Genomic DNA, 25,870 nt, shown 5'->3' on the forward strand with positions numbered 1-25,870 from the left:
GAACTTGTTTATGATTTGAATCAGTTATTTATATGCATGAAGAACATCAAGCAGCAAACTTCTAAATTGAAGCCCATGCCATATAAAAAAAATAAACAAGAAGCACTTAAACCTGCCAGCATTCCAGTCCGGTACCATCATACAAATGAGAACACAAGCCTTCAATTTGTGAGAAGGCAGCCAGCTACTGTGAGTGCTTGTATGGATTCATGTTTTTAATTTTATTTAAAACATTCATTTACATCGCTCAGTAGCTGCTCTGGGTTTTTTTTAAGAACCTTGAATAGCATTTTGCCATTTCATAGCTTAATCACATAATTGATCCAATAACCAGTGTTGTCACAGACCTTATCACAGATTCTCCCAAATATCCTTTCCAATATTAGGAGTATTGTTGATTGTGGTGTGCAAAAATATCCCTAAAGTCCCTAAAATTAATTCCATCTTCCTTGTATGCCTGATGTTTGGAGTTGGAGACTGAAAATGATTGCTGTTTGTAATAATAAATTTAACCAAAACATACATTTTGAAATAATATCTAGATATGTGAACTCTGGACAGTCACCAATAAAAGTTTATATTATGTGGTATAAACAGTTCAGAGGTAGAATTTTAAGACATTCAAATAAATCAAAAATAATTAATGAAATACCTACTTTCAGTGCACAAAATGTCAAATAAAGTTAATAATTATGTAGGACACAGAATGTGAAGAGAGTGAAAAGGGTAGGTGAATATTGTTATTACCACAATGAGCTGTTTGTAAAGCTCAAAAGGTATGCCATTAGGAAGAAAACTCTATTTTTATCTTCTTTCATAAACAAAATCAATTTTGCACTGACAATTGTACTTGAATAAGTAGGCCTTATTCCATTGCCAGGTTAATTAAGCACCACAACAGCAAAGATCTGTTTTGCAGATGTAAATAATCTTCACTTATGTGGCAGGCCAGTGCACATGTATGTTAAGTACATGTAATTAAAGGTTGCTATAGAAACCTGATATCAAATTCGAAGTGCTAAATTAAATTGATACCTACAGTAAGCAGCTACAGTAAGTGGTGTGTATTTAGTGCCTGATTGACCAGAACATTAAGAGTCGAGCACTATCAGGATGGCAGGCACACATGTACTGTAAAGTAAACTTGCAGGGAACTCTCAGCTCTGTCTCTTTTGATTTCCAATGACAAAGGCATTAATTCACACCTACTGCGTGTAAAAAATAACTTTCTTGCATTCTACTGACGCATGCTTGAACAATTACGCTGCAGTGCTGACAGTGTCAGAATATTAGATGATGAGGAATATTCATAAACATCTGTAATTAAAGCCTCTTTTCTCTCCAGGTATTTGTAGATGACTAGAGCAATTAATTGTAGATGACTAGAGCAATTAATATTAGATTCTTTACAGTATACTTTCTTCATACATTATGGAATATGTGTTGTAACGTTCTGTTGTTTTGTGGTTTCTGACTTTATATTCTGGGAGGTAAGAAATTAAGATCTGTAAAAAGTCTATTTACTTTTTTTTTGTTTTAATGAAAAAAACAGCTATGGAACTGCAAAGACAAATTGCTTCCCCTCATTGCTAGAAGAATTAAACATGCTTTATATGAAGGATCTCAACATGATGAAAGTATACTCTCATCTCCAATAATCTGTCACAGAATGAGTTTCCTGCTGAACTTGCAAATGAAAAACACTACTGAAAATCACTTATCTGCCATAAAAGGCAAATAACTAACAGATCATCTGCTTGTGGACTCTAAGTTAACCTTTTTCTATCCCTAAATTTGCTGTTGCTAATGGGTTTTTCTGTGATTTGTCAAAGAAGCCAGTTCCATTTTATAAGGTACTTTGCAGTATGCCCCAGGAGTAATAAGGTACACTAATGTTTGAAAGTAATATTTGCAAGGGATGATTAGCAGTCCTTGATGTCTTTAGAATTAACTCCCGTTGAACACTTTTCAACAACTTAGGATGCACCTTTTTTAGATGATAAATCTTAAATCTGCTTTGCTGTATATGATCAATAAAAATCGTAATCAAATCAATAACTTGTCCCTTGTAAATGCAATACTCCTTACAATTCACGTCTTTAAAGAATCACAAATGGCTGGTATGTTATTAAGCCATCACTCTTTAATGGATATACATATACATTTGTGAATTTCCTGTTAACTCTTACTGCCCCTAGAATTATTTAAGCACATTTGTGAATCTGTGTAGTATTTAAAACTGAAATACTGTATAAACTGTAATGCCAATTTGGATTGAAAAATTCACATTGTCAGCTATAAAATGGTACCATCATTAATTTATTTTTTTTAATCTTTTTCAGTGTATATTTAATTATTTACACCTCTCCCCCCTCTTAGATAAATTCAAGGCAGTATTACAGTAATGTAAAAAGTATACAGTATCACACTTCCACCTGAAGTCAAGGATTATGCTTGTCTGTAAATGAAAATCTTTACCAAAGGACCAGGTGGGTCACCTACAGTACAAGAAAGAAGGCAGATTGAAAAATGCAGAAAACCTGTTGACTGGATAGAGTATTTGCTGTGACTGAGTGAAGAAATAGCTAGACTAGACTGTATGTAATCTCATACTTGTATGCAGGAAGTCATAAATGAGATTGTGATAAACAAATAATGAAGAATACGGAGCAAAATAAGCATGATTAGACAAAAAGCATCCCCTTTATCTTAAGATATAATTGCTTTTCAGATAGTGCTACAACAATGAGCATGAAAATGAAATCACATTGATTATGAGATATGATAGATGTATTTTGGTGTTTTAACATTAAGCTTCCCTAAATTCTTTTCAAAAATCTTAATTTCGCTTTAGGGTTTCTGTCCTGGCAACTGACTGGAGTGTGTATTCATAAGACTCTGCTCTTCTGGATGGGGCTCTGGGATAATTCAGGGCTTCTGCAGTCCATCAAAGTCTGTATGTTTCCCTTGGAAGTAGCAATGAAGCCTACATCATTATTTGCTAAAACTAAATAAGTCCCTTTGCAAATAAGATTTTCCTGGCCACTATATTTGACAGTGCTCATACATCTACATCAAGCCTAGAAATTGATCTCATTTGAAAAATTGGTTCCACTTCCCTGTCATCTCCTATAAGAATAATTTAGCCTATTCTTTTCCAAATATGAGACTTATGTGCATAACCAGAGCATTTTTTCAGTGTCTACGCAATGAACAGTATCAAAAACGTGTTAATCTCTATTCATAATATGATTGAAAAAATGCATAATTTAGTATCATAACCTCCAGGATTTTTACCTTTAGTTTCTATTTATAAACAATCTGGTGTATACTAATTCAAAATTTGGGGAGACTTTCATATTATGTCTGTTCCTTTGGTTTACGCAATACACTGATTTGCAATATGATAACCATTAATTGGTTATACTGTATTATGTTTCAGTCTTATTATCTTTTCAGTACTTTATAACTGCAGTAAATAATGTTAAACAGCAGTCATTCAAATAGTGTTTTTCTAAAATTTGGATGACTTTGGATGAGCAAAATTCATCTTGGTTACTGTATTGATGCTTTATAGTCAAAAGTTTGATATCTCAATCTTTCTATTATGTAAATATATTAAAGACATAATATATTCAAAATCTTCGACATGGTAGGGCACAAAAGATATGATTGAAAATTGAGGTTTATTGGCATGTTATTTAGCATGCTGTTAAAACTCAACAACAGCAGGCTGTCCATGACTGATACAGTAAAATACATCATCTGGAATTATTTCCTCAGGCTTTTAGTGGACAAAAGGCTTTTGCACTCGAAGTGCAAGCATCAGTGCAGTTAATGTCTCAAACAGACCCACACATAACTCCACATCTACTTTTTACCTGGTACAGACACAAATACAAATATTGCACTTGTTTAAAATCTTCAATTACTTCTGTGCATCTCTGCTTTGCCATATACAGTATGTTAATGGAGCTGGTGATCTATAGTTGATTAAATATGCTGCTCAGGCTGTGCAGAAATAACCAATGAAAGTTTTAAAACTAACTGAGGAAGGACGTAGGCACGGAGCAGAAGGTTATGTCGTGGAAGCAGGTGGAGGCAGTTTTCCTCTGTGGAACCCTCCCCAAACAATGCACACTTCTTAGAAGCACACATCAAAGATACAATATTTACAATAATGAATGTTTCCTTGAATTAAGAAAAACACCCTTGGAAAACACTAATGTAGCATTGCAAAACGGAGAGAAACAGAATATTATTCAAGAATTCATGCTGGACTTTTTTAAAGGCCTAGAGAGAAATATAATGCAAGCTCACTACACGGACAAGAAAAGTCAAACTACAGTTTTTCACTTCCGCTCTCATACAGTACATACTCCTATGTACTCCTACTCTGGCCGCCCACAACTCTGCACACATCTTTTCTAGCACCCCTCCCTCCACCTCAGCTGCACCCTTCGTACTGCCTCCCTGGCTCATTCCTCGTAAGTGAAGGGGTGAGCACTGATCTTAAGTCGGCACTAGCATTTCCTTAGCCAAGCAAATTAACACCAAAGTATTAAGTATCCTATCCTATTACATTTTTCAGCTCATTCTGCCATAATTAGAATTTGACCAGACTACTGAAGTGTACATTTTGCACTCCAGATTAAATAAACCCAAGACTTTTGATCAGACATTAAACACAGGTCACTCATGCTCTTCCAGATAGAGCATTTGGTGTTATTCTAAATTACCTGTATGTAACAATGGAAAAGTAAAGTATTTGCACTCATAATGTACATACAGTACTAGTACTTCAGGCTTTTCAAACTAAGCAATGCTCTTCTTTCTGTTATTTAAATGTAATGCCCCCTCCCTCTCCCCATTGCACAAGCTTGCAGAAGGGAATGTCATTTGTTGAGGTTATAAGGTGACCTTTCCACATGAGGGTCAATTGAAAGAAAATCACAGTTTTTGTCCATGGTGGTGCTATTTAATTCCCTGTAGAATAATATAGGCTTTTTCTAGGGATTTTCCAAGAATTGCAAAATAATAAACTATGAACATCATATTTTTGTTCACCGAATAAAAAAAATAACTCCTTAAACACTGACAATGGAAAACCTGAAGAAAAAGCACGAGAAGGAGGTGATGACAGTGAAATGACTAACATTTTAAATTTTGTAAAACAGTCTTTGTAATAAGACTGCTGCGTGTAATGTTTGCCATCTCTACATTTCTTCCTTCTTTCTCTTTTTCACCCTACACTCCCTGTTTTCATAAATACAGCCTTTCACCCATATCTCAATGCTCTCAGTTGTAAAATGAACTTCAGCTGTGTATTTATGAACAAAAAATGTGAATATGAAAATACATAGTACTATGGGAAGCTTATTATAAATAAAATAATTCACGCCATCACTGTAATTTAAAGTTATAGCATACACACTTTAATTAAATATTACCTTTACTATAGAGCCACATAAGTGACATTGAGATAAACTTGATGAGGAATAGTTTTCATGGTAACGGTCTTGTTTTCTTGTACAGTACCTGTATGTCTGTGATTTTGGTGTGTCACAATTCATTATTGATATTAGAATCATTATTATAACTATGATTTGGTAGTAATAAAAAAAACAGAAAACATAAGAGAATGTTGTAAACAGCTACCTGTTCATAAAGTCTTACCATTCCTTGACAAACTGGCTAAACATCTTTGCAATATTACCTATGCACACCCATCACACTGGTTGGACGTTAGGGGGTAATTCGTCTCTGTGATGACAGAAATGAAGGCTGTACACTGTAGAATAAATTCCTGCTCACGACCCACTCTGAGCTCATCATAGTCCCCCGTGTTACATATTTATACTGCACCCTGCATCTTAGAGACGCGCAGACACGCCGCTTTTTTAATGTGACAGTTCGAAGAAGTGAGGAAAAGCTAAACAGATAACGAGATCTCTCTCAAGGAAACAAACCAGCCTAATTCTGATAAAGATTACTAGAAGAGTTCCGAAAGCAACAGGAAACCTTTATTTCTAGAGAGGTTGTCTTCAGGAAAGGTAAGTTATTCTGACTTAATTTGCTGAAAGTAGGATTTGCTTCGAAACTGGCTTACTCTTACTTTATGATTTTATGTTTTGAGGTATTAATATATTTAGCTGATGTTCTTGCCTTTTTTCCTGTCATGCGTTTGTCCGTTTTTTTTAAGTAGACTACTTTTGGTCGCATTCCTCTATTCCGAAGCTAAGAAGAAAGCTTTGGACTGACGGCTTTTCCCGACTTCAGTCCTTAAGCTCGTAATTACTTCGAACGTTGCACTGAGTTTGTGCAGGAGAATGGCAGTTGTCTACAAAATGTGTATCATTGAAAAAAATTTAAGCCTGCTGCATTCAGATACCACAAACACCTGTGTGCTCCCATTAAATTTACAAGTATGGTTCGAGCAACAATTGCATTGCAGTCTGTAAAAGTAATGTGAATTAAATTAACAGAGCATGTTAAAAATTCTGAATTTATCAACGTGTTTCTTTTATATTTTTACGATAATGGGTAGTCAAGGACGATTCTACAGCAATATAGTAAGTTGGGAATATTTATGAAAGAAAAACGTCCTTGACAATTTTAAACATGACAAATTCAGAATCGACTGAATACAACGTGATAATCTCTAACTGGCTGATCACCTCTGGCAGAATTTAACTTGATAACTGTTTGCGATTTCTAGCATGTTTTGTTTGCGTGGTGTCATGTTGAAATCTATATTTCCAGCCCTTTTCTATCTGATGTTCCGTTTTTTTCCAACAAATGGCTATTTTTCTCACATTAAAATAATTATTTTCGAAGATCTCTGTAATCTTATAATTTTTGTTCTGATATCTAATATGTTCTGAACATGGATATCACACCTCTACAAATATAACAAATTCACACAAAAAGCTTTATTATAAGGTAATGCATTCAATAATATGCTGTATGATTGGTTGGCTTAGAGATTGTGAAACAGACGCCAGACTCTAACACTATGGCTTTAAATTCAGTATCCGAAAAGATCTGAAAGAGAATTTGGAACGGTATGAAGGAGAGTAATTCACAGAAAAAAATGAGGGGGTGTAGTAGCATTAGATAGCCTGAATGTGGGCAATATTTTTTTCATCAGATGCTTTTGCTAACTTAACCCTTTTGAATGTTATAATCTGAACAAACAACATAATATCAATAATTAATGTTGTATGTTTAGCTCCAACACATTTCTGCTAAATGTGAGTAGATGTGTGTAGGTGAAATAAAAAAGCCAATGGAAAAAAAAAGGTTTGTTACTGATTAGAATTGAGGCACTTGTGTGGGTTTTGGTGACAAAAGGGTGAAAAGGGAATAGCAAGTGATATTAGTCTTATAGTTGTTTTTTTTTTTAAGAAAACATGTGAAAAGTTGGTGTTTTATGAGGGGAGGATTTTAATAAAACATTCTAAGAACACTTTTTATATTATTTATTTCTGTCTGAAGAATGCAGTTTTACTAACTGAAGACTGCTGGTGAATTATCTCAAGCACAATGTCTTGCACTTGGGAAGACTGGTATTCTTTGGAACAAGAGAACATACTGTATTACAATTAGAAAAGATACAAAAAAAACAATGTGCTACAAATGAATGGAATGGACTTGCAATAAACCTAAAAAATATAGCTATTCTTTGAAATGACAACATAAAATCCTTTGTGGTTATAAACTGAATTTTCAAGAAAGTCATGATGCGTCAAACACAATTTTTATGTATATGATGTGCTGTTTACTGAAGTTATACATTGAATGTGGAATACTAGAAAATATGATGAACATCAATGTCTAAAAAAACTAAATTATTCTAATTTGACAAACAATTGACAAAATAATTTTCCGCAATACTTCAATCGACAGTATTTCTTGAGGCAGTGTGCTTACTGCTGTCCATGGTGCTGAAATAACTGCACTCCTGCCTGAGAGTGAGACCGTTGGTGAATGAGTATTTTATTCCAGGGGAGGCTGAAAGGGATAGGAGATCAAACTTGTTCAACTTTTTTTCCTTGTCTTCAACTGTTCCATACTTTCAAATACACTTATACATACATAAATTCAGAAAACACCCTTTTTATTTTTATTTTTAGTTTATTTTAGAGTCACGTGCCTAACGTGGACCTACACCCAGACAGGATTGCAGTCCATTGCAGAGCATATACATTCATATATGGAGAGGGGGGCACTTTGTGGTAGGTTGGAGGCAACAGCCGAACCAGGTAAAATCATACATTTACGCATGTGGGAGAATCGATCCCAGGACCCAAGAGCTGTTAGACAGCAGTACTGTCTAACCACCACCTCACTGTGCCCCTCTCAGAAAAATATGACAGTAAATTAGAAATGCCTTTCAGATGTTCGTTTATTGAGAGCCAGGTGCTGATGTACAAATCTGTTGCTTTTTATTTTGTTGAGTGGATTTAATGCTCATTCTCTGCATACATCGCAGCTATCACTCCTGGTACCACGTTGTTAATCAAACCCTTTTTTAATATTTTAATGTTGAGTATTATTAAGTATTAAGAAGAACTTTTATGATTCCAGTAGAAAGTTTGAATGAGTTGGTTTCAGTATTTTAGTACTATTAATGATTCTGCAATTGTAGAAGGTGGTTTATTTCTGTTGTTAAGTGTAAGTTAAAATGTGATTTATTGTACAGTATGGTCCTGATGCACAACATGAATATGCTATTATTAGGAAATAGAGCAAATTCAAGAAAGCCCTGAGAAGTATTCTGGTTGATCAGTCATCTTAAAGAAAGAACACAGTAATTTGTTCTTCAATCTTTGTTCATTACAGGGAACGATAAGATAACGGGCATGAATATTAAAATAGCATCAGATGTTATATAAACATCTGTTAATTATATTTGTATTTAAATATAAAACGACTTTTTTTAAAAATATAAAGTTAATTGTTGCCAACTGCCATTAATGATTGTAATAATCATACAGCCAAGTCACATCTGGGCTAAACGTGTTTAGTAAATAAGATTCTTAAAAAATTAAAATCATGCTAATTGTTTTTTTTAATTATGTGGGGATTTTTACTAAGATGATGGCTTCAGATACAGCTCAGCATGCTGACAGAAGCACTGCCTTACGCTCCCACTTATGTGTTCTGTCTATTTGATTAAATGGGCAATTTTATTAATTGGCAATTTCAGATCTGCAATGTGATTAAATAAATAGATAAATATTCCTGTATTACAGTACATCATGAGACTAATTCTTGTCCATCTCAATGGAATTCAGCATATACCAATCCTACAGGGGATCTGCGACCATGACAACCTTGTCTTGAAGATATTCTTATCCACCTGGGGGTGATTTATCACTATTATAGACAAATGTAAACTAAGAGACTATGGAAAAACAAAAAGCCCAAAACAATGAGTGACATATAAGGATATGTACTTAATGAACTTTGCTTAATGATATTTGCTTGCCTGAGTGACTTCTGATCTTTAATCCTGTGAGCCACTGAAATGTTAGTATTTTTAAAAAACATCTAAATTAAACTAATTCAAAATCTGTTTTTAATCATTACAGGAGGCCCTGGCGCTGATTTTACGATTTCTGAGAAGAATCAACATGTGATGAGTTATTGCAGAAATTAAATTAGAATCAATTTTGTGCTAAATAAACCAACCGGTACTACCAGGAAACTCACCATGGAGGATTTTGAGCCTTGTGTCTATCAGCTGCAGCCCAACATCATTTCAGTGAGACTTTTCAAAAGGAAAGTAGGGGGTCTCGGGTTTCTAGTGAAGCAAAGAGTATGTAAACCCCCAGTCATAATATCTGACCTGATCAGGGGAGGTGCAGCAGAAGACTGTGGTCTCATTCAAGTAGGGGACATTGTCCTAGCTGTAAATAATAAGCCTTTGGTCGACATGAGCTATGAGAGCGCTCTAGAGATGCTGAAGAACATTTCACCAGAGACGTATGTAGTTTTGATTTTGAGAGGTCCAGAGGGATATACTACTCACCTGGAGACTACCTTTTCTGGTGATGGGAAACCAAAGACTATAAGGGTCACCAGGCCACTGTATCCTGTGTCTAAATCCTTTGACTGTACCACTCAGGGCCTTCAGAACAGCAAAGAGCAGTTGAGAGCCATCGAAAGCCTCTCCTCTCCCACAGAGAACAGCCAGGAGCAAAACCCCCTGATTCAGATCAATGGGGCTGTATCCCCCTTGGTTGGACAGGACCATTCCTTCAAAGACAGCGGCTGCACTACGGATCACAGTGCCCTTCTCAATGGTGGAGAAGAAAGCAATGACCTGCTCAAAGAAATTGAACCCGTGCTGAATTTGTTAAAAAACAGCAACAGGGAAATCAATGGAGAAGGTCTGCATAAGATAGAGAAGAGAGATGTAGAAGTCCAGGTGGACAGGTAAAGTTTCTTTTCATGAACCATTTGGACAGAATGTCAGATATTATAAAGGACAGCTACTGTATTATTTTTCAATGTCTTTGCAGCACCTATAACAGCTTTATAAACAACCCTCATTTACAGTCTTGGAATGATCTTGCCTTGTAACAGAAATGTGAGCCTACAGTGTTTTCTGGAAGGGATTTCATTCTTTCCTTGGGCATTTGCTGGTATATAAAGAAAAAAGGAAATGAGCATTACCACATCCGAGACATGAAAATAACTTTTGAAACTTTTAAAAATGAATCCTTTCAATTTTCATCGACACAGCATGCAGGTATTTAGGATAGATACAGTACATATTAGAGTAACAGCCTTGATAAAAAATCAATGATGCATTTTATTGGCATTTGCCTTCTCTATAACAGGAAAGCAAATGCTCAGTGCTGCATTTGAAAGTTCAATTTTTGGAGCGTGTAGGGCTTTGCTGTGGAAAGATATATTTGTAAGTCACATCAAATACATTTTTGTCGATAATGTTATAGCTACTGTCAAGTATTCGATTCCTCTATAAAATGTTCTGTGGATGAATATGAGATTACTTTGCATTTATGGTTGGTTTACTGGAGTCGCCTTACCATATCTATGTACCATTAGTAGGCCATACTAACTGCATGCTGTAAAATGAATCACAAAATAACTTGTGACTTCAACTTTTCTTTTAGACTGGAAAAAAGCCCTGCTTAAATGTGATTGTGGCAAAATAATCATTTGATAAACAGGTCACTAATACAAATGGGCTTTTAAAACGAAACATCCTTTTAGACTGTTAAGAAAAAGCTTTGACATTTGAGCAGCAACCAGAAATCTCCTAACTAGATTTGTTTGCTTGCCCATGACATTCATTATAAAAAGATGTTAGGAACTGGATGCATCATAGGCAGTTTATTAAAAGAATGTGGAGAATTAAGTGGATGTATTGATTTAGAAACAGCTGTTTACTTTGTGAAAATGTGCACGTAAAGCATTATTTGTATATAATTTTCAGCTTTCAAATTTTTATCTCAAAGAAACAGTGAGTAATGGAAAACAGCTCGAAAGAACCACAATTTATTATGACTAATCACAGTGTGTGTTGGAAGTATTGGAGTTTTGGAGCTGTAAGACCTATACTCACAAATATGCCATTAAAAGATTGATCTATGTGTCGTGATAAAATAATTTATTTTGCTTCAACTGAGGATGATCATCATTTGAAAACATAGGAGGGCATCTTTAAAATTTAGGGTCATTGTAAAATTTGTGTACATTATTTGTCACCCTAAAATTTGTCATTTTCCTGCACAGAAATATTACCTTTATCATTTCACTTCTTTGGTTATTATGTTTTTTTCTGCAGCACATCTTGGATGAAGCAAAACGTACTAATTTTTTTTAGTGTCGAATATGGCCTTCAGGTCATATTTATGATTTAGAAATGTATAATCCCAGCTATTATACTCCGTAGATTGTAATCTATACTAGTGTTCTCTTGAACAATGGGGAAGAGTACAGATCAGTTGTGTGAGTTTAAAATTCTAAAATCTCTTAAATAGCCCATGCAATATAAAACCAAGAAACATTATTAAGTTGGGAACACAGAATAAACAGAGGCATAAAGGATTTGTCCATTTGAATCTGCAGGACATGATTCTGATTTGTCTTTAAAGTTGAGCTGCACAGGGGCACACAGAAACACCACTGGCTTATGTGCATGCGACTCTGAAAAGCCACAATTATGACCGTGAGTGTAAAATAATGAACCTCTGACACTTGAGTTAACATTGCACTAACTTATGGGTCAGAAAGTGAAGCTTCAGATTTGCATGGAAATCTTCCAAGCCAGTGCTTCTTTTTCATAATGAACGCAGGATGCGAACTGTGAACGGAATTTTGTGTTTTTCCTTGCCGTGCAGAATATCACTTCTTGGTGCAAAGCACGTCACTTCAACAAGTTTAGCAGCCCACTGTTGACCCTCAAATGTGGTTTCCACCATATTGTGTAAAAAGAAAATCAAATCTTTTCTGCTACAAAGGAAGGAAGAAAACTCAGGCGATGCGCCTCTTTGTATTCTTAAATGAACCTTTCCTGTTTGCTTTTTCCTGCCACATTACCAATACAGTTTTCATCTCAGCGCAGCTTTCATCCTATGTTAATATTATTTTTAAATATAAAGTTAGATGTAGGTTTTCTAGTGCAATATCACAATTTAGCCACACTTAAATGCATTTTTCAAACCAAGTTGATGTCTAATTCCAAAGCAGGATGCCACAGCAACAGCTATTGTGTTCCATTTTAAAAACATACTTGTCGCTTGGAAAGAACGGCAGAAATGTTAATTAAAGTATTCTGTGTTGGTTTCAGGGGTCTAGCCCAGGTGAGCGAGAAAACTCTGCAGCTAGCAGCGGATAATGACAGAGTGTTTGATGACCTGTGGGGAAAGGACAATATGCCTGTGGTCCTCAACAACCCCTACTCTGAGAGTGAGCAGGTAGAGTGCCAACAACAGGTCGATTAGAGGATATTGGATGGACACTTTTTTTTGTTGTTTTCAGGTGGCGAACCTGTCATTAAAATATTGTGCTGTCCAGGTTTCATTATCCAGAAAAGAGTTGTTGATGCATGAAAATCAAGCAGCAACATTCATCATATTAGCAACTCTAGGTCTCCAGGACCTTTAGAACATCAGGGGTTCCAGACCCAAGGAAGTTATGAACTGTTTGATTCCTGGGAAATATAAATTTGGTTCAATTAATCAAATGTTTCTGCTCTGTTACAAACTGTAATTGATAGAAAGGTGGATTGAAGATCAGATGAACTTTGTAGACTTTGACTGTGAGCACCACTCTGTGATAGAAAGAAAGGATGAGATTTGTAAATAAGGAGGAGCACAGCATGCTAAATCATGCTATTGTCACGGGAATGCTGACAGCATGATTAGAGGTAGTACATTTCAGAATTACAGCCTTCAGTTGTCTATGGCAGCATACTTAAATTAAGACTGACATTCTTTGGAAAGAATACTTACAGCTTGTGTTGGATTTAATACTACTGCCAGAGATTCAAAATGCAGTCCTCCCAGACTTGCCCCTGGTATCTGAAGCATTGATAAAGATTTTTTTGTGTGACTCGGATAGCTGCCACAGCCATTTCAAAGTGCAGTTATTGCAGGGCAGCTTTTAATATAGGCCTAGATAGAATTTGGCGGTTCCTCAGTTTCACCCCACCATCATTTGATTCTGGTCTTGAGTTAGTGTTGTGCCTTACAAAGAAAATGCATCTCAATATGCTCTTCAACAAGCAGTCTTTCAAGACATGGCTGTAGTGTTTCAACAGAAATTTAGAGCTATTGAACCAAGTTCAAGCTGTGCTAATCTGATGCTGTTAGTTTTTTCCCAGTATTGAATATCACCTGCTATTCCTTGATATTTAATTTCAATTACTCAGAATTTAAATTAGTAGGCAGGATGAAAGGTGTGTACCAAAATTAACTACATCAATATCAGTAATACTAAAACAAAAAAACTGGATAACAAAAAAATAATTTAAAAAAGCAGTGATTTTCCCTGATATGGGCAATTGTGAGCAAACTGCCCATTTAATTGTAAGTGAAAGAGATTGGTAATTTTCTGAGTTTGTCCAATGATGAAAACTGGTCAAAATGTCATATCATTTAGGATTGAGAAGATGTAGTTTTTTAAAAGCCTCAATGCATTTAAAAAAATAAAATATATATTTTTTTGGGGTTACAACTGTACTACATATAAACCGCTTACTAATTATTATATTATTTAATGACAGTATAATATCTCACAAATGTGAGACAAATGTGTTTTTGGAAATTGAATAGATACTGTATAATTCCATGCCTTCTTTTAGGTTTGATGGATGAGAGGGTATTTAATATTAAGAAAGAATATCATAGTACAAGGTAAAGTTCAGAAAACACGTTTTGTAACTTATCATTTAGTTACACTGTACTGTATGTCTGAAGTTTGTGTTGTAATGAAACCTGTAGATGCTGACAAATATTATGCTCTTTTTGATCTCTGCACTACAATAGGGACATAGTACAAACCTTAGAATCAGGCCAGGAGTTAACACTTTGTTACTGAGTGCTGTTAATCTTACATAGATTCTATGTTAATTGTGTTTCTGTAAAAATTATAGTTAAAATGTGATTCAGAATAAACCCATTGATTTAGGGAGACATAGAACAGAGTGTAATGAAATTAAGATTTACAGGTTTTAATCCATTCCTTCCTGTCTTTTTTATTGGACGATAATGTAGTCTTGCAAGGGTACCATATAATTTGGCTTTCTTCCTTTAAATGTGAGAGAGGTATAAAAATAAAATGACAGGTGCCGTTAACTTACAGTATAGGCAGGTGTAATAACTTCCGCAGTACTTTTATTCCATGGATTTCCTAGAGACATACAGCATGCAAAGAACATGCCTGTATCTCTATGTATTTAAAAGAATGAATAACTGAATTAGATGAGTGAGAAGAAGAGCACTCCTCTGCATACTGTGTGGAGCAGTTCTACATCTACATTATAACTTTCTGTAACCTGTACTAACAATTAACATTACATTTGCTGCAGTTTAATTGTCCACACCTGTTATCCTTTATTTTATCCCCTAAAGCAATCAACAACCCATTATTCAGGCTTTCTTTCATTCTCTGACTCACAATTTCAGTTGATGGCTGTGTAAAAAGAACATACATGTACTTCTAGGCCTGGAGACACTAAATCAATTTTTATATACATCCTTATATCAAGAGGAAGACTAGGAACATCATTAAGTCTCAGCTGATTTTTGTGCTCACTTTTTTCTTCACTAAGCACTGTCATTACAAAGTAGTTAGGGCACCTTTGTGGAAGGCACTTAATGTAACCTCACCTTACAATGATGGCAGTAATACTAGGAATGATTGATTTCCTTTTGATTTACAGATCATAAGAAGGTCCAGCTGCCTTCAATAGAGTTGACTCCCAACTACTTTCCAGAAAACCCATTGTGAGGATGGATTACAAACATTCAGCAATCAATAGATCTACTGTATACGGCCCCACCAGCATCATTATAACCATAATATGATATTGTTTAACAATATTGATAACATTTATTGAACATGTTGTAGAATATGTTCAGCACAATATTAGTTATCATAGCACAACTACATGCTCAAAATGAATTGAATAGTTAAATGTCCAGCCTCTGATTATTATTTATATGAAATAGACGTCTTTCTTCATCCCAGGGCCTGTTCTAATGTCTTTACCTGAGGTTTTCAGGTCATAAAATTGAAAGTGAAATCACTTTGTATGAACTTTCTGTTACATGAGTAGCAAGCAATTTGCAGAGTAATATGCTCCCAATTATCTGAAAGAAATTGTAAAAAAGTGAAAAGGGAACATCAATCATGGCTCGACAAAAAAAACTTTGAATCTAATTTTTCCTGATATTTAAAAAATGTTATTGGAAAGTGGAAGAGTGGAGCTTTGAACATTTTGAATAATATATATGTATATTTTTCATGCCTAGCATCTGTAACTCTTCATTTGTTCACATTTTCCTGTGTTTTTGCTAATCTCCTGCTTACATCAAATGTTCAACACTTTTCTTTTGTGACCAACAGGTTTCAAACCAAGTGTAGTGCTAGTATATTTCAAGTATATTTCTAACATTCCAGATTCTGAAAAAAAAACAATGTTTTGCTGAAAATGAAGTTCTTCTTTTCAATGCTGTGTCACAATTTGTAAGGGCAGATTTACAGAGCTATGACTCAATCTCCCTCTTCTCAGCAGCCACCTTCTCAAGGCAGAATATCACCAACCAAAACCCTGCCAAACGGCAGTCCTTCCAAATGTCCTCGCTTCATGAAGATAAGGAACTTGGAGAGTGGAAATGTTTTGAATGATACTTTACATTTTACCTCCAGTAAGGTATGGCTCGGTAATGCCTTCTAAAATGTATTGATTTGCTTGCATTTCTCTTTTTGTTTGCTTTGAAACAGAGCATGCACAAAGCATGTAAATCTATAGAATTTGTGTAGAGCATGTATATGGTACAAATCAACTGATAACATTTGTGTTCACTGGGTTTAATTTCTATGGTGCTTTGGGCATAGATGTACATTCCAAGAAATGTAGTGATGTTCTTATGATGCATTATATATCACAAGAAATATTTTATTACAATATGCAACTGATCAAAAAGACATCTGGTCTACTCAACTATTTAGAGCCATTGAGTAAATAATTCTGTTGAAAAACAATTTGTTTATTCAACAGTAGGTTTAGTATTAGCTTTGCCCTGCAATGGTCATAACAATGACAAACGTCCGTTACAGTGTTTTTTAACAAGCCTGGTGCTCCCAGTCAGGGTGGAGCTGCAACTATTACCAAAATTTAAGCGCAGAAATGTTACATTGTGAGGTGCCCCTTTTAATTGGAGAGTGTTATTGTTAATTCCCTGCTTTCAGAACATGATCATTTATTGTTCATCTAACAAATACATTCATGCCTCGCTAAAGTGACAGTGCACTTCACATCTAATTTTATTACGCTGACCTTCTGCCTGATTCCATATGAAGCTGCTCTTGGCGATGACTCCCTTTAATTTCACTCTTTGCTTTCCTGCAATTAATTGAAGGCTACCACTGCCTAGCTCAATGAGAATGACTACCTATTCATTACCACTTATCCTACAATAGCCATTTAATTTACACGAGGGAATAATAAATTGTAGGTTAACTGAATATACCGAGGTCGTATTTATTTAGGTTATAGTGAGAGGAATGGTTTTAGGAGAAACAGGCCTAAAAGTATCCTGAGAATATAAAAAGCATTCTCAAAGTACAAGTGAGAAGGGATCTGAAGCACACTCACTACTGCTTTCTATTTCAAACCCTGTCTTCTTCTAATGTCTAATATTCATCATGTAACAGACAATATATCATTGACCTTTGACTTAAGACCCTTTCCTTTTACAGACACCGATCTGCACAGAGAGTGTTTGTATAGGTTCTATCATGATACCTAGCCAACATGCTCGCAAACCAGAGGAAGTGAGAACAAGGGAAGAATTACTACCACTTGCAACCGATTTCATTGATCAGTACTACACGTCCATAAAAAGGCAAGCAACATCACATTGACTCCTGAAAGTGTTTATGTGACTCAGCTATTTGAAACAATTGAAGACAAGATCTTGAGAACCTTTGATGAATAAAAACTTGTATACCGAGGAGACACTTCAATGGTAAAACAGACTAAGAAATTCTGTCCACCAATTCGTCTTTTTCCGGAGCTGCAGTGCAGAATAAATACAAGCAAGAGCTCCACATTTCCCGTGCTTAGCATGTCAATGAGAAATGTGTTAAATTTCAAAATTTGCTTTCGCAATTTTGTGGAAGAAGGAACAGCTGAGAGAACACATTGTGTGTACTTCAGCATCAAGTGGAATTGTTTTTGTGCCATCAGGGAGAATGCTATATTCAGACACTAGGTCCGACACCTGTAAAAGACAAAATATGTTTTATTTGCTCTTCGGAGTACTGCACTGTATTTATTTTGTTCATTTCTTTGATGTTATTTGTTTGATTAAAGATTTGGCTCTAAGGCACATGTGGACAGGCTTGAAGAAGTGAAAAGGGAAATTGAAGCAACTGGGTCTTATCAGCTTAAAGACACAGAGCTTATCTATGGAGCCAAACATGCTTGGAGGAATGCAGCCAGATGTATAGGTAGAATACAGTGGTCAAAACTTCAGGTAGGAATTGATGTGCTTATCCTGCAAAATCAAGTTTTGTTTATTGTCACATTTATAGAAAATGCTATATGCAGCTATAATGAGCTTTAGAAATATTATCATTATTTTATACTAACAAAAATGTAATATTAATGCCAGTAATGAATACTAAGAAATATTATTTTCTTAATGTCACATGTTATACAATTATAGGTGTAATCAGCTCTGATGCTGTATGTTGCAATCAATAACACAAACCAGTGATATTTATATTGATCCTCCCCTTCTCACTGTCCATTTCCCTCCTCTGATTAGGTGTTCGATGCCAGGGACTGTACAACAGCTCACGGGATGTTTAATTACATCTGTAATCACATCAAGTATGCCACCAACAAAGGCAATCTCAGGTGAACCTCTATGCTGTGAACTGTGGATTCTCTATTTCAGAGTACCACACTCTGTTTACAAGTGGATGCTCCTCATGCATTTTGAATCCACTGCTTCTCTTGTTTAACCAGATCCTTTGTAGTCTGTTTAAATTAACAGTGTGCTACAGCACTTAGATCTATAACACATAATTATACATGACAACTAGTATGTAGTGCTGACTAATTAAAACCAATCTATTTTAAAATGGTCTCAGTGCTATGGTAACCTAACAAGGAACAAGATGCTCCTTGTGTTGGTCTTTAGATATAACATTGCCTCAGTGTGATTTCTCAGAAGAGTAGCAACATTTCTGCTAAAGCAGATACAAGAGTGAAGAACTGCTTAGAAAAAAATGTTTGTTTTCCTCATTCATTTAGTAAATTATAGCTTTTGATTACAAAATGAATTTACAGAGTGAATATTCAAAGGAGAAATATAACTGATGATGTTAAGATTGAAGTTAATATTCAGCTGAAGAAAATCCATGTAGATGTCAGTAGATGTCTGTTTTGTGTCAAGTCTGTTGATGCAGGTTAACTGTATGTGTTGTTTTTTGGACTACTACATTTTAAAGATAAATGGAGTTTAATAATTGATTTAAATGAGAGTGCCATATGTATATATGATGAATTTCTGAAAATTACTGTGAATATTTCAGGGCTAAGTGTGTTCCTGTTCAGTCTATTTATAGAAACAGTGCCAATATTAAACAAAACCCTCTTTGCAAAGAGTGTCATTGAACACTGTACTATGCTGATCCTACATTACTTCATCTTAACTGCATTTGCATGAGTTAATGATCTATCCTGATACCATAGTCATGACAGATTATAACCTGGAGGGGACTTAAAGAATTATTGCCACATTAGTTAAATTCACACTTTCATTTTGAAATCAACTTAGGGTGCAACTTCTTTATGGTCTCAGTTGATATTCTTCCACATCATTTTGATCATGTTATTAAAGTAAGAGACTCACACTTAGAATTTTGGAGTTCCTTTAATTTTCCAATTAAAGGAGCAATTTGATTGTATATAAAGTACTGTCACAGTAGAGTGAAATAGCAGTGCTAGTGTTGATGATATCCATAAGGACATTAACAACCTGTAGTCTGTGTTCATAACCTGCTGATGATCATATTATTGAACGTTGGCAGATAGGGCTTTTTTGTCCCCCACAAATGATATGTCCCAAAAAGTACACAGATTAGATAGTAATATCTCTGATGGGAAATTATAAATATCGCCATATTCTTTATATGAATCCACGCATTAACAAGTAATGCTTTATTTTTAGGTCTGCCATCACCATATTTCCTCAACGGACAGATGGTAAACATGACTTTCGTGTCTGGAACAGCCAGCTGATCCGCTATGCTGGCTATAAGCAGCCTGATGGCTCTATTCTTGGTGATCCAGCTTCTGTGGAACTCACTGAGGTAAGCACGTTATGGTCTTAGTTTTTTAAACATGTTGGCAAAATGGTGCAAGAAATTAATTTTCACTACCATAGGACATGGCAGGGACCTTTAGTCTTTTCCCTTTTCGCTTGAATAGTCTTCTCCTATGTTTTTTTTTTTACTATTTTGCCTGACTTCATATAAAGGGAACTGTATTTAGTGAGAAAAAGGCACCTATGATTTTCATAGATTGTTTTCATTATCTAACTTTTGTATACCACTGTTCTATAAAATTAAAATATATAGCCTATTTTTTAAAATATTCCCACAATATTTTATCTTTGAATTTTTCTCTGTAAATATGTATGAAATCATCTGGGTTAACAAAAACACAAACACAGTCTAATTTTTGTTGTTTTTTTTCATCGTAGCTCAGATAAGCCTTCCAGACCGTGCAACCACTGGACATTCTTTTTGTGAGTTTGGGGAAAATTAACTTTGCGTTATTTCTGTACACAGGTCTGTATCCAGCAAGGTTGGAAAGCACCAAAAGGTCGATTTGATGTCCTTCCTCTTTTACTCCAAGCCAACGGAAATGATCCAGAGCTTTTTGAGATTCCAGCTGACCTCATTTTGGAAGTGCCAATCACACATCCAAAGTAAGTTAAGACAGGTGCCACATGGCTCCGTCATATGTCTTTGTGGAAGAGTACTTCAGCGATAACGTGCTAAAACATAAGTCCATTATGTTAAAAATATTACAAATGAAGGGAGACCATTTGGTCATCTTCATAAATTGGTTGCTGGTGCATGATCAATCTGAGGATCTTGTTCAACCTTATCTTGAAAGAATCCAAGGTATCAGCTTCAATGACATTGCTTGGGTAGCTTGTCCCACAACTCTTTGTGGAAAGACATGGCTTCTGTTCTTAGTCTTAAATGCACTTGTCCTTAGCTCCCACATTCTACATAGTTCATGTTTTACTGTTGACTATTCAATTAGTCAAACATTTAAGCAGCTTCTCTGTGACAAGGTCAGCCATTTTAAACCCCACCTTTATAGATGAAGATGCCTCATACTTCAATTGTGAATGGCATTGTTATCTATATACCCGAGATACTGTAAAGGTTGATAACAGAAAATATATATTTTAAAGCAGAGCTTTTGCTGCCAGACTCTTAGCTAACAGCTGCAGAAAAAATGTATTAGTAATCCTTGGTACATCAGCCTGCTTGGAATGTTTGATTGTTATAGTCGAGATTACATTATAATTCTTATTATACTGGCAGCAATAAAGATATTTAGATCAATTCAATGGACACATAAAATCTAGATTTGGATCAGACAGATGGTATACAGGGAAGTTAATTAAACTCAAGATACACTTGTATTATTTTTTAGGCTATAGCTGCCAGCAGTCATTTATGGCAAATGCTGCCTGTATTTTCCAAATAAAAATATTCTGGTTTCCAAGTCTACTTAGGGCAGTTTCCAACTGTTTCTTGAGTGTAAAAAAAATGTCAATTCAAATTTGTATGCTACTTATATTTTATCATCTGTAGCTTTTTATTGGAATGCAAAAACTGAAACAATTTTATGTCTTAATATGTACTCAGTAATTTTCAATGCAATAAAAATTCATTGTATGGGAAATATTGAATTTTTGCTGTATCAAAAATGTTTTTCCTTCCTTATTGTGTAATTCCTTATCATTCCTTTTAGTGTAATAATGTGCCTGTATATCTAATTTGATGCAGGTTTGAATGGTTTAAGGATCTTAATCTCAAATGGTATGGTCTCCCAGCTGTGGCCAACATGCTTATGGAGATTGGTGGACTTGAGTTCACAGGCTGCCCTTTCAGTGGCTGGTATATGGGTACAGAGATTGGAGTTCGTGACTTCTGTGACAGCTCCCGTTATAACATTCTTGAGGTACATCAGGCTCCTATAGTGGTCAACATTATACATTTTGCATCGTGATGCTGGAACTGTTGCTCTTTTTCTACCAGTGTATGTACTTGTGTACTGCATGTTTCTGTAACATCTTTGTATGTAACATCCTTTAATGTTCCTGCTACAAGGTGAAAAAATTTGCTTTTTTGTTCCAATCTTTTAAGTTTGTTTTGTAAAACACACTAAATGCATGAAGTGTTAGCAATTAAGAGAATGGAATGTTTTCCTCAAAGGAATCTTATCATTAGTCTTTGGCAAAAGTGGTGCATAACCTCTACCTTCAAGACGCCTACTTTTCCCAAGCTTAGTGTTTGTATTTTTCATTAGATTACATCTAATTAGTTACATTAGTGGCAAGGTGATTGAATCATCCTACTGCTCTGATTTTATGTATGGATTGCATTATGAAACAGCACAACAATGACACACTAGGTATCTCTTAGCAAGAGCTACTCTCCACCCACAAGCACAGATCCTAATTAGCATGGAGACTGTATAATAAGAAAATGGATGTTACTGTGTATCTTTTTTTGTGAAATTTCAACTGATCAGGCCACGAAGCCTGCAAAATTACTGCCAGATCTAATTACATTTTAAACATCATCAAAGACTTTATTAATAAACATAAAATGTTAAACAAAATTCCATTCTAAAAGTTTTTTGTACATTTTATTTCCTGAGCAAATGTTCCGTTACAACTGTCTTATGCCAAGGGTGGGTGTTCACCAACAGCAAACTCTAATTATTTTTTTCTCACGCACACAAAAAGGAAGTTGCCGCAAAGATGGGCCTAGATGCCAGAAAGACTTCCTCGCTGTGGAAGGATCGGGCACTGGTGGAGGTTAACATTGCCGTGCTTTACAGTTTTCAGGTACTGATTTATTTATATTTATTATTACAGAATGCCTACTGTAACAATCATTGAGCTGTTCTACTTTAGGGATTATCACACTGTGAAAGGTTTATTGCTCTCCACCCCAAACATCTTCTGACCTTAAGTCTGATCAAGGGAAACTGTTCTGCCAGATCAAGAGCTCTGTTCTTAGCTGTACATAATAAATCCATACTGTACATAAACATGTGTGGATACCTCCCAGTTATGAAATTACAAGGTTTGAAAATCAGATTCCTTAAAAACCTTCTTTCATTTAATTGTATTACAATGTGGGTACATTATTGCAAATTACCATCAGGAATCTTACTACTATTAAATAAAATGAGATAAGAGTTTCTCAGTGGCAGGCAATAAGTGGTTGGGACTGGGATCTATAAATGGACTTCCACTGCCTTCCATTGCCAGAACAATTTCCAGATCTCAATCCTACAGAACCGGATAGAAAGTGGGCTTCAATCACACCCATTGTTATCCACATCAACATCCAGTTCAGAATGTAAGGAATGAGGTGGGATTGGGTTTTAGGCATTTCAAAACCTTGTGGATTACCTGTCAAATCCTGTTAGAGTCTTCTGTTCTTGCATCCTGAAAAGGCTCAGCTTCCGCAAAACATAGATTCCAAATATTTTGGCTAGCAAGTGTATACAATTTGCATTATTTCACCTCCACCCATTTGTAACATTGTTACTCCTGTTTAGAGTTCTAAGGTTACTATAGTGGATCACCATTCTGCAACTGAGTCCTTTATGAAACACATGGAGAATGAGTACCGGGTGAGAGGAGGCTGTCCAGCAGACTGGGTCTGGATTGTACCCCCAATGTCAGGGAGCATCACCCCCGTGTTTCACCAAGAGATGCTAAATTATCGACTGACACCTTGCTTTGAGTATCAGGTAAGCCTGATGTTTGGACCAAACATGTTGCAGCTGCTTCTTCAAATTTTCTGGCTTTTCAAAAGAGTAGGGGTGTTAACCCTAGTGTCCTGCCTAAATTCTGCTTTGTGTTTGTACAATCTGGATTCGCTATACTGTAGTTTCCCTTTCTTTTGGGAAGCACTATATACATTTGAAGAACTATTTCATTACCGGCTGGATGTATCGTAGTTGATTCTCACCTACAGTATGGTACATACAGTATATATGTTTTTATTCCAGCCTGACCCCTGGAATACTCATGTGTGGAAAGGGATTAACGGAACGCCGACAAAAAAAAGAGCTATCGGCTTTAAGAAGTTAGCAAAGTGAGTACATAAAGAGGCGCCTGTGATGCCTTTTGGTACTTATTGCTAGTTTTTTTGATTTACCAATTAAGATAGGAGTGGGCTAGGCTTTGGTAAATAAGCACCAGCTGATATTACATTTTAAGCCTCCATTTAATTCAGCATGTTTTATGAATTTTATAATACAGTGAAGAGCTTTGGTGTTTTATATTTTATTAATTTGATTTGTATATTTTGTCTCCTTCTATCTAAGTAGAGTATCTCCAGTAGGCTACCAGCGTAATAGCAGAATTTTATCCCAAACTGGCTGAGTTGAAAATATTTACTAAAAGATCCTATTTCCATGTAATAGCATTGCTGGTCCCTTTTCATGCAGCTGGGTTGGCTGAAGCAACTCATATAAAGTACCTCGCTCAAGGCACAGCATCAGTCTACATCAGGAACCACACAACCCATAAATTATGAGACCAGAGTAACACTGCTCCACCACAATTCCTAAAGGGGAAGTATCAGTGTATATATTAAAAAACTCCCATATAATTCATAGATAAAAATATCACATGGGACTTAATTGTTCTTTATGAGAATAAAGGTGATCAGAGGTATCATAGGAACGTCATGGAAGTCTCCTCAGTGACAGTGCCAGTTCTGCTTTCATTAAGTGTTTGACTCCTTTCACAGGGCAGTCAAGTTCTCCGCAAAGCTTATGGGACAGGCCATGGCAAAGAGAGTGAAAGCTACTATATTGTATGCCACGGAAACAGGGAAATCTCAGGTCTACGCAAAAACCTTATGTGAAATTTTCAAGCATGCCTTCGATGCAAAGGTAAATTACCACTTTCTATTGTTACAAAAACTATTCTTCTTCCTGGTTGTTGCCCATGGTGATTTATAAACAGTTGTAAAAATATGAATACCTGGCATACCCGGTGTTTATAGCACAGATTGTTATAGTCAGAGGAAACAGGAATAAGCATTTTATACAGTAAAAAAGAAAAGTTACAACTAAGGCAATAAGACATCTCTGCTATTTTTATGTTTAGTCATAGTCTAGGTGGCCCAGGGGATGATAAAATCATTTTCACACCCATTTGAGATTTAATCCCACTTCTGTTCAAATGTTTCTCATATTTCTTTTTCTTTTTCAGAAAAAAAAAGCCAGAGGATAAGACTGAGTTTGCTCAGTCAGGCTTGAACAAATGTTAAAGTGGGGAGCTGTGTCAGCATGCAAGCTGTAATGGAACAAGTGAAGGTTCATTCCATGCTGAAAAGTAAAAAGAAAAAAGAAGAGAAGACACACTTTGGTTGTGAAGCCTTCCTTAGGTGTTGTCTTTGCACACCTAAAGAAGACTCCACAGCTGAAACTGTCTTTCTGATTATTATTTTTTGGTGTGGAATTAACCTCCTTTTCCTTTGTAAAAGTGGTGTTTGTTATAAGATCGGCAACCACCTGAGCTTTGAAAATAAAATAAAAGACAAAATTTCACTATTCAGCTCCAGAGAACTTTTGATAAAAAAATGTCTCCTCGATCACATGTTTTTGTGGGCTTTTAGGTTTTCTGACAGGAGGAATTCATCTAAAAAGTGCAAAATAGTCTTCCTACACAGTGCATGATGAAGAAAAGAGCACAGTTAAGGGGCTTATGCTGGTCTCTGAAATGTCATGTCTCCAACAACAGCACTGATGGCTGTTCCTGCAGGAATTAGAACTTGAATGATTTTGCCAAGAAAGCAAAACAGTTATTGCATCATA

General features: G+C 35.6%; 1 protein-coding gene across 7 annotated transcripts in view; it reads left to right on the forward strand.

Moving 5' to 3' along the window:
• Positions 1 to 5,821: 5,821 nt before the first annotated feature.
• The window catches only part of nos1 (nitric oxide synthase 1 (neuronal)), a 28,116-nt gene continuing 8,067 nt past the window's right edge, over positions 5,822 to 25,870 (forward strand). For 4 of the 7 annotated variants that reach the window (XM_088617961.1, XM_088617962.1, XM_088617966.1 and 1 more), the window contains exons 1-14: positions 5,822 to 6,053; positions 9,597 to 10,443; positions 12,827 to 12,953; positions 16,274 to 16,414; positions 17,464 to 17,609; positions 18,080 to 18,242; positions 18,537 to 18,628; positions 19,947 to 20,088; positions 20,569 to 20,708; positions 21,808 to 21,982; positions 22,773 to 22,874; positions 23,597 to 23,791; positions 24,053 to 24,138; positions 24,799 to 24,943. In XM_088617961.1, coding sequence (XP_088474087.1) covers positions 9,719 to 10,443; positions 12,827 to 12,953; positions 16,274 to 16,414; positions 17,464 to 17,609; positions 18,080 to 18,242; positions 18,537 to 18,628; positions 19,947 to 20,088; positions 20,569 to 20,708; positions 21,808 to 21,982; positions 22,773 to 22,874; positions 23,597 to 23,791; positions 24,053 to 24,138; positions 24,799 to 24,943 — 2,379 coding nt within the window. In that variant the 5' untranslated portion in view covers positions 5,822 to 6,053; positions 9,597 to 9,718. The remainder of the gene's footprint in view (positions 6,054 to 9,596; positions 10,444 to 12,826; positions 12,954 to 16,273; positions 16,415 to 17,463; positions 17,610 to 18,079; positions 18,243 to 18,536; positions 18,629 to 19,946; positions 20,089 to 20,568; positions 20,709 to 21,807; positions 21,983 to 22,772; positions 22,875 to 23,596; positions 23,792 to 24,052; positions 24,139 to 24,798; positions 24,944 to 25,870) is intronic. The other 3 variants (XM_088617963.1, XM_088617964.1, XM_088617968.1) reach the window with 1 other exon arrangement.

This window comes from Lepisosteus platostomus, chromosome 24, assembly GCF_059453375.1.
Source record: "Lepisosteus platostomus isolate fLepPlt1 chromosome 24, fLepPlt1.hap1, whole genome shotgun sequence".
In the NCBI taxonomy this organism is placed as follows: domain Eukaryota; kingdom Metazoa; phylum Chordata; class Actinopteri; order Semionotiformes; family Lepisosteidae; genus Lepisosteus; species Lepisosteus platostomus.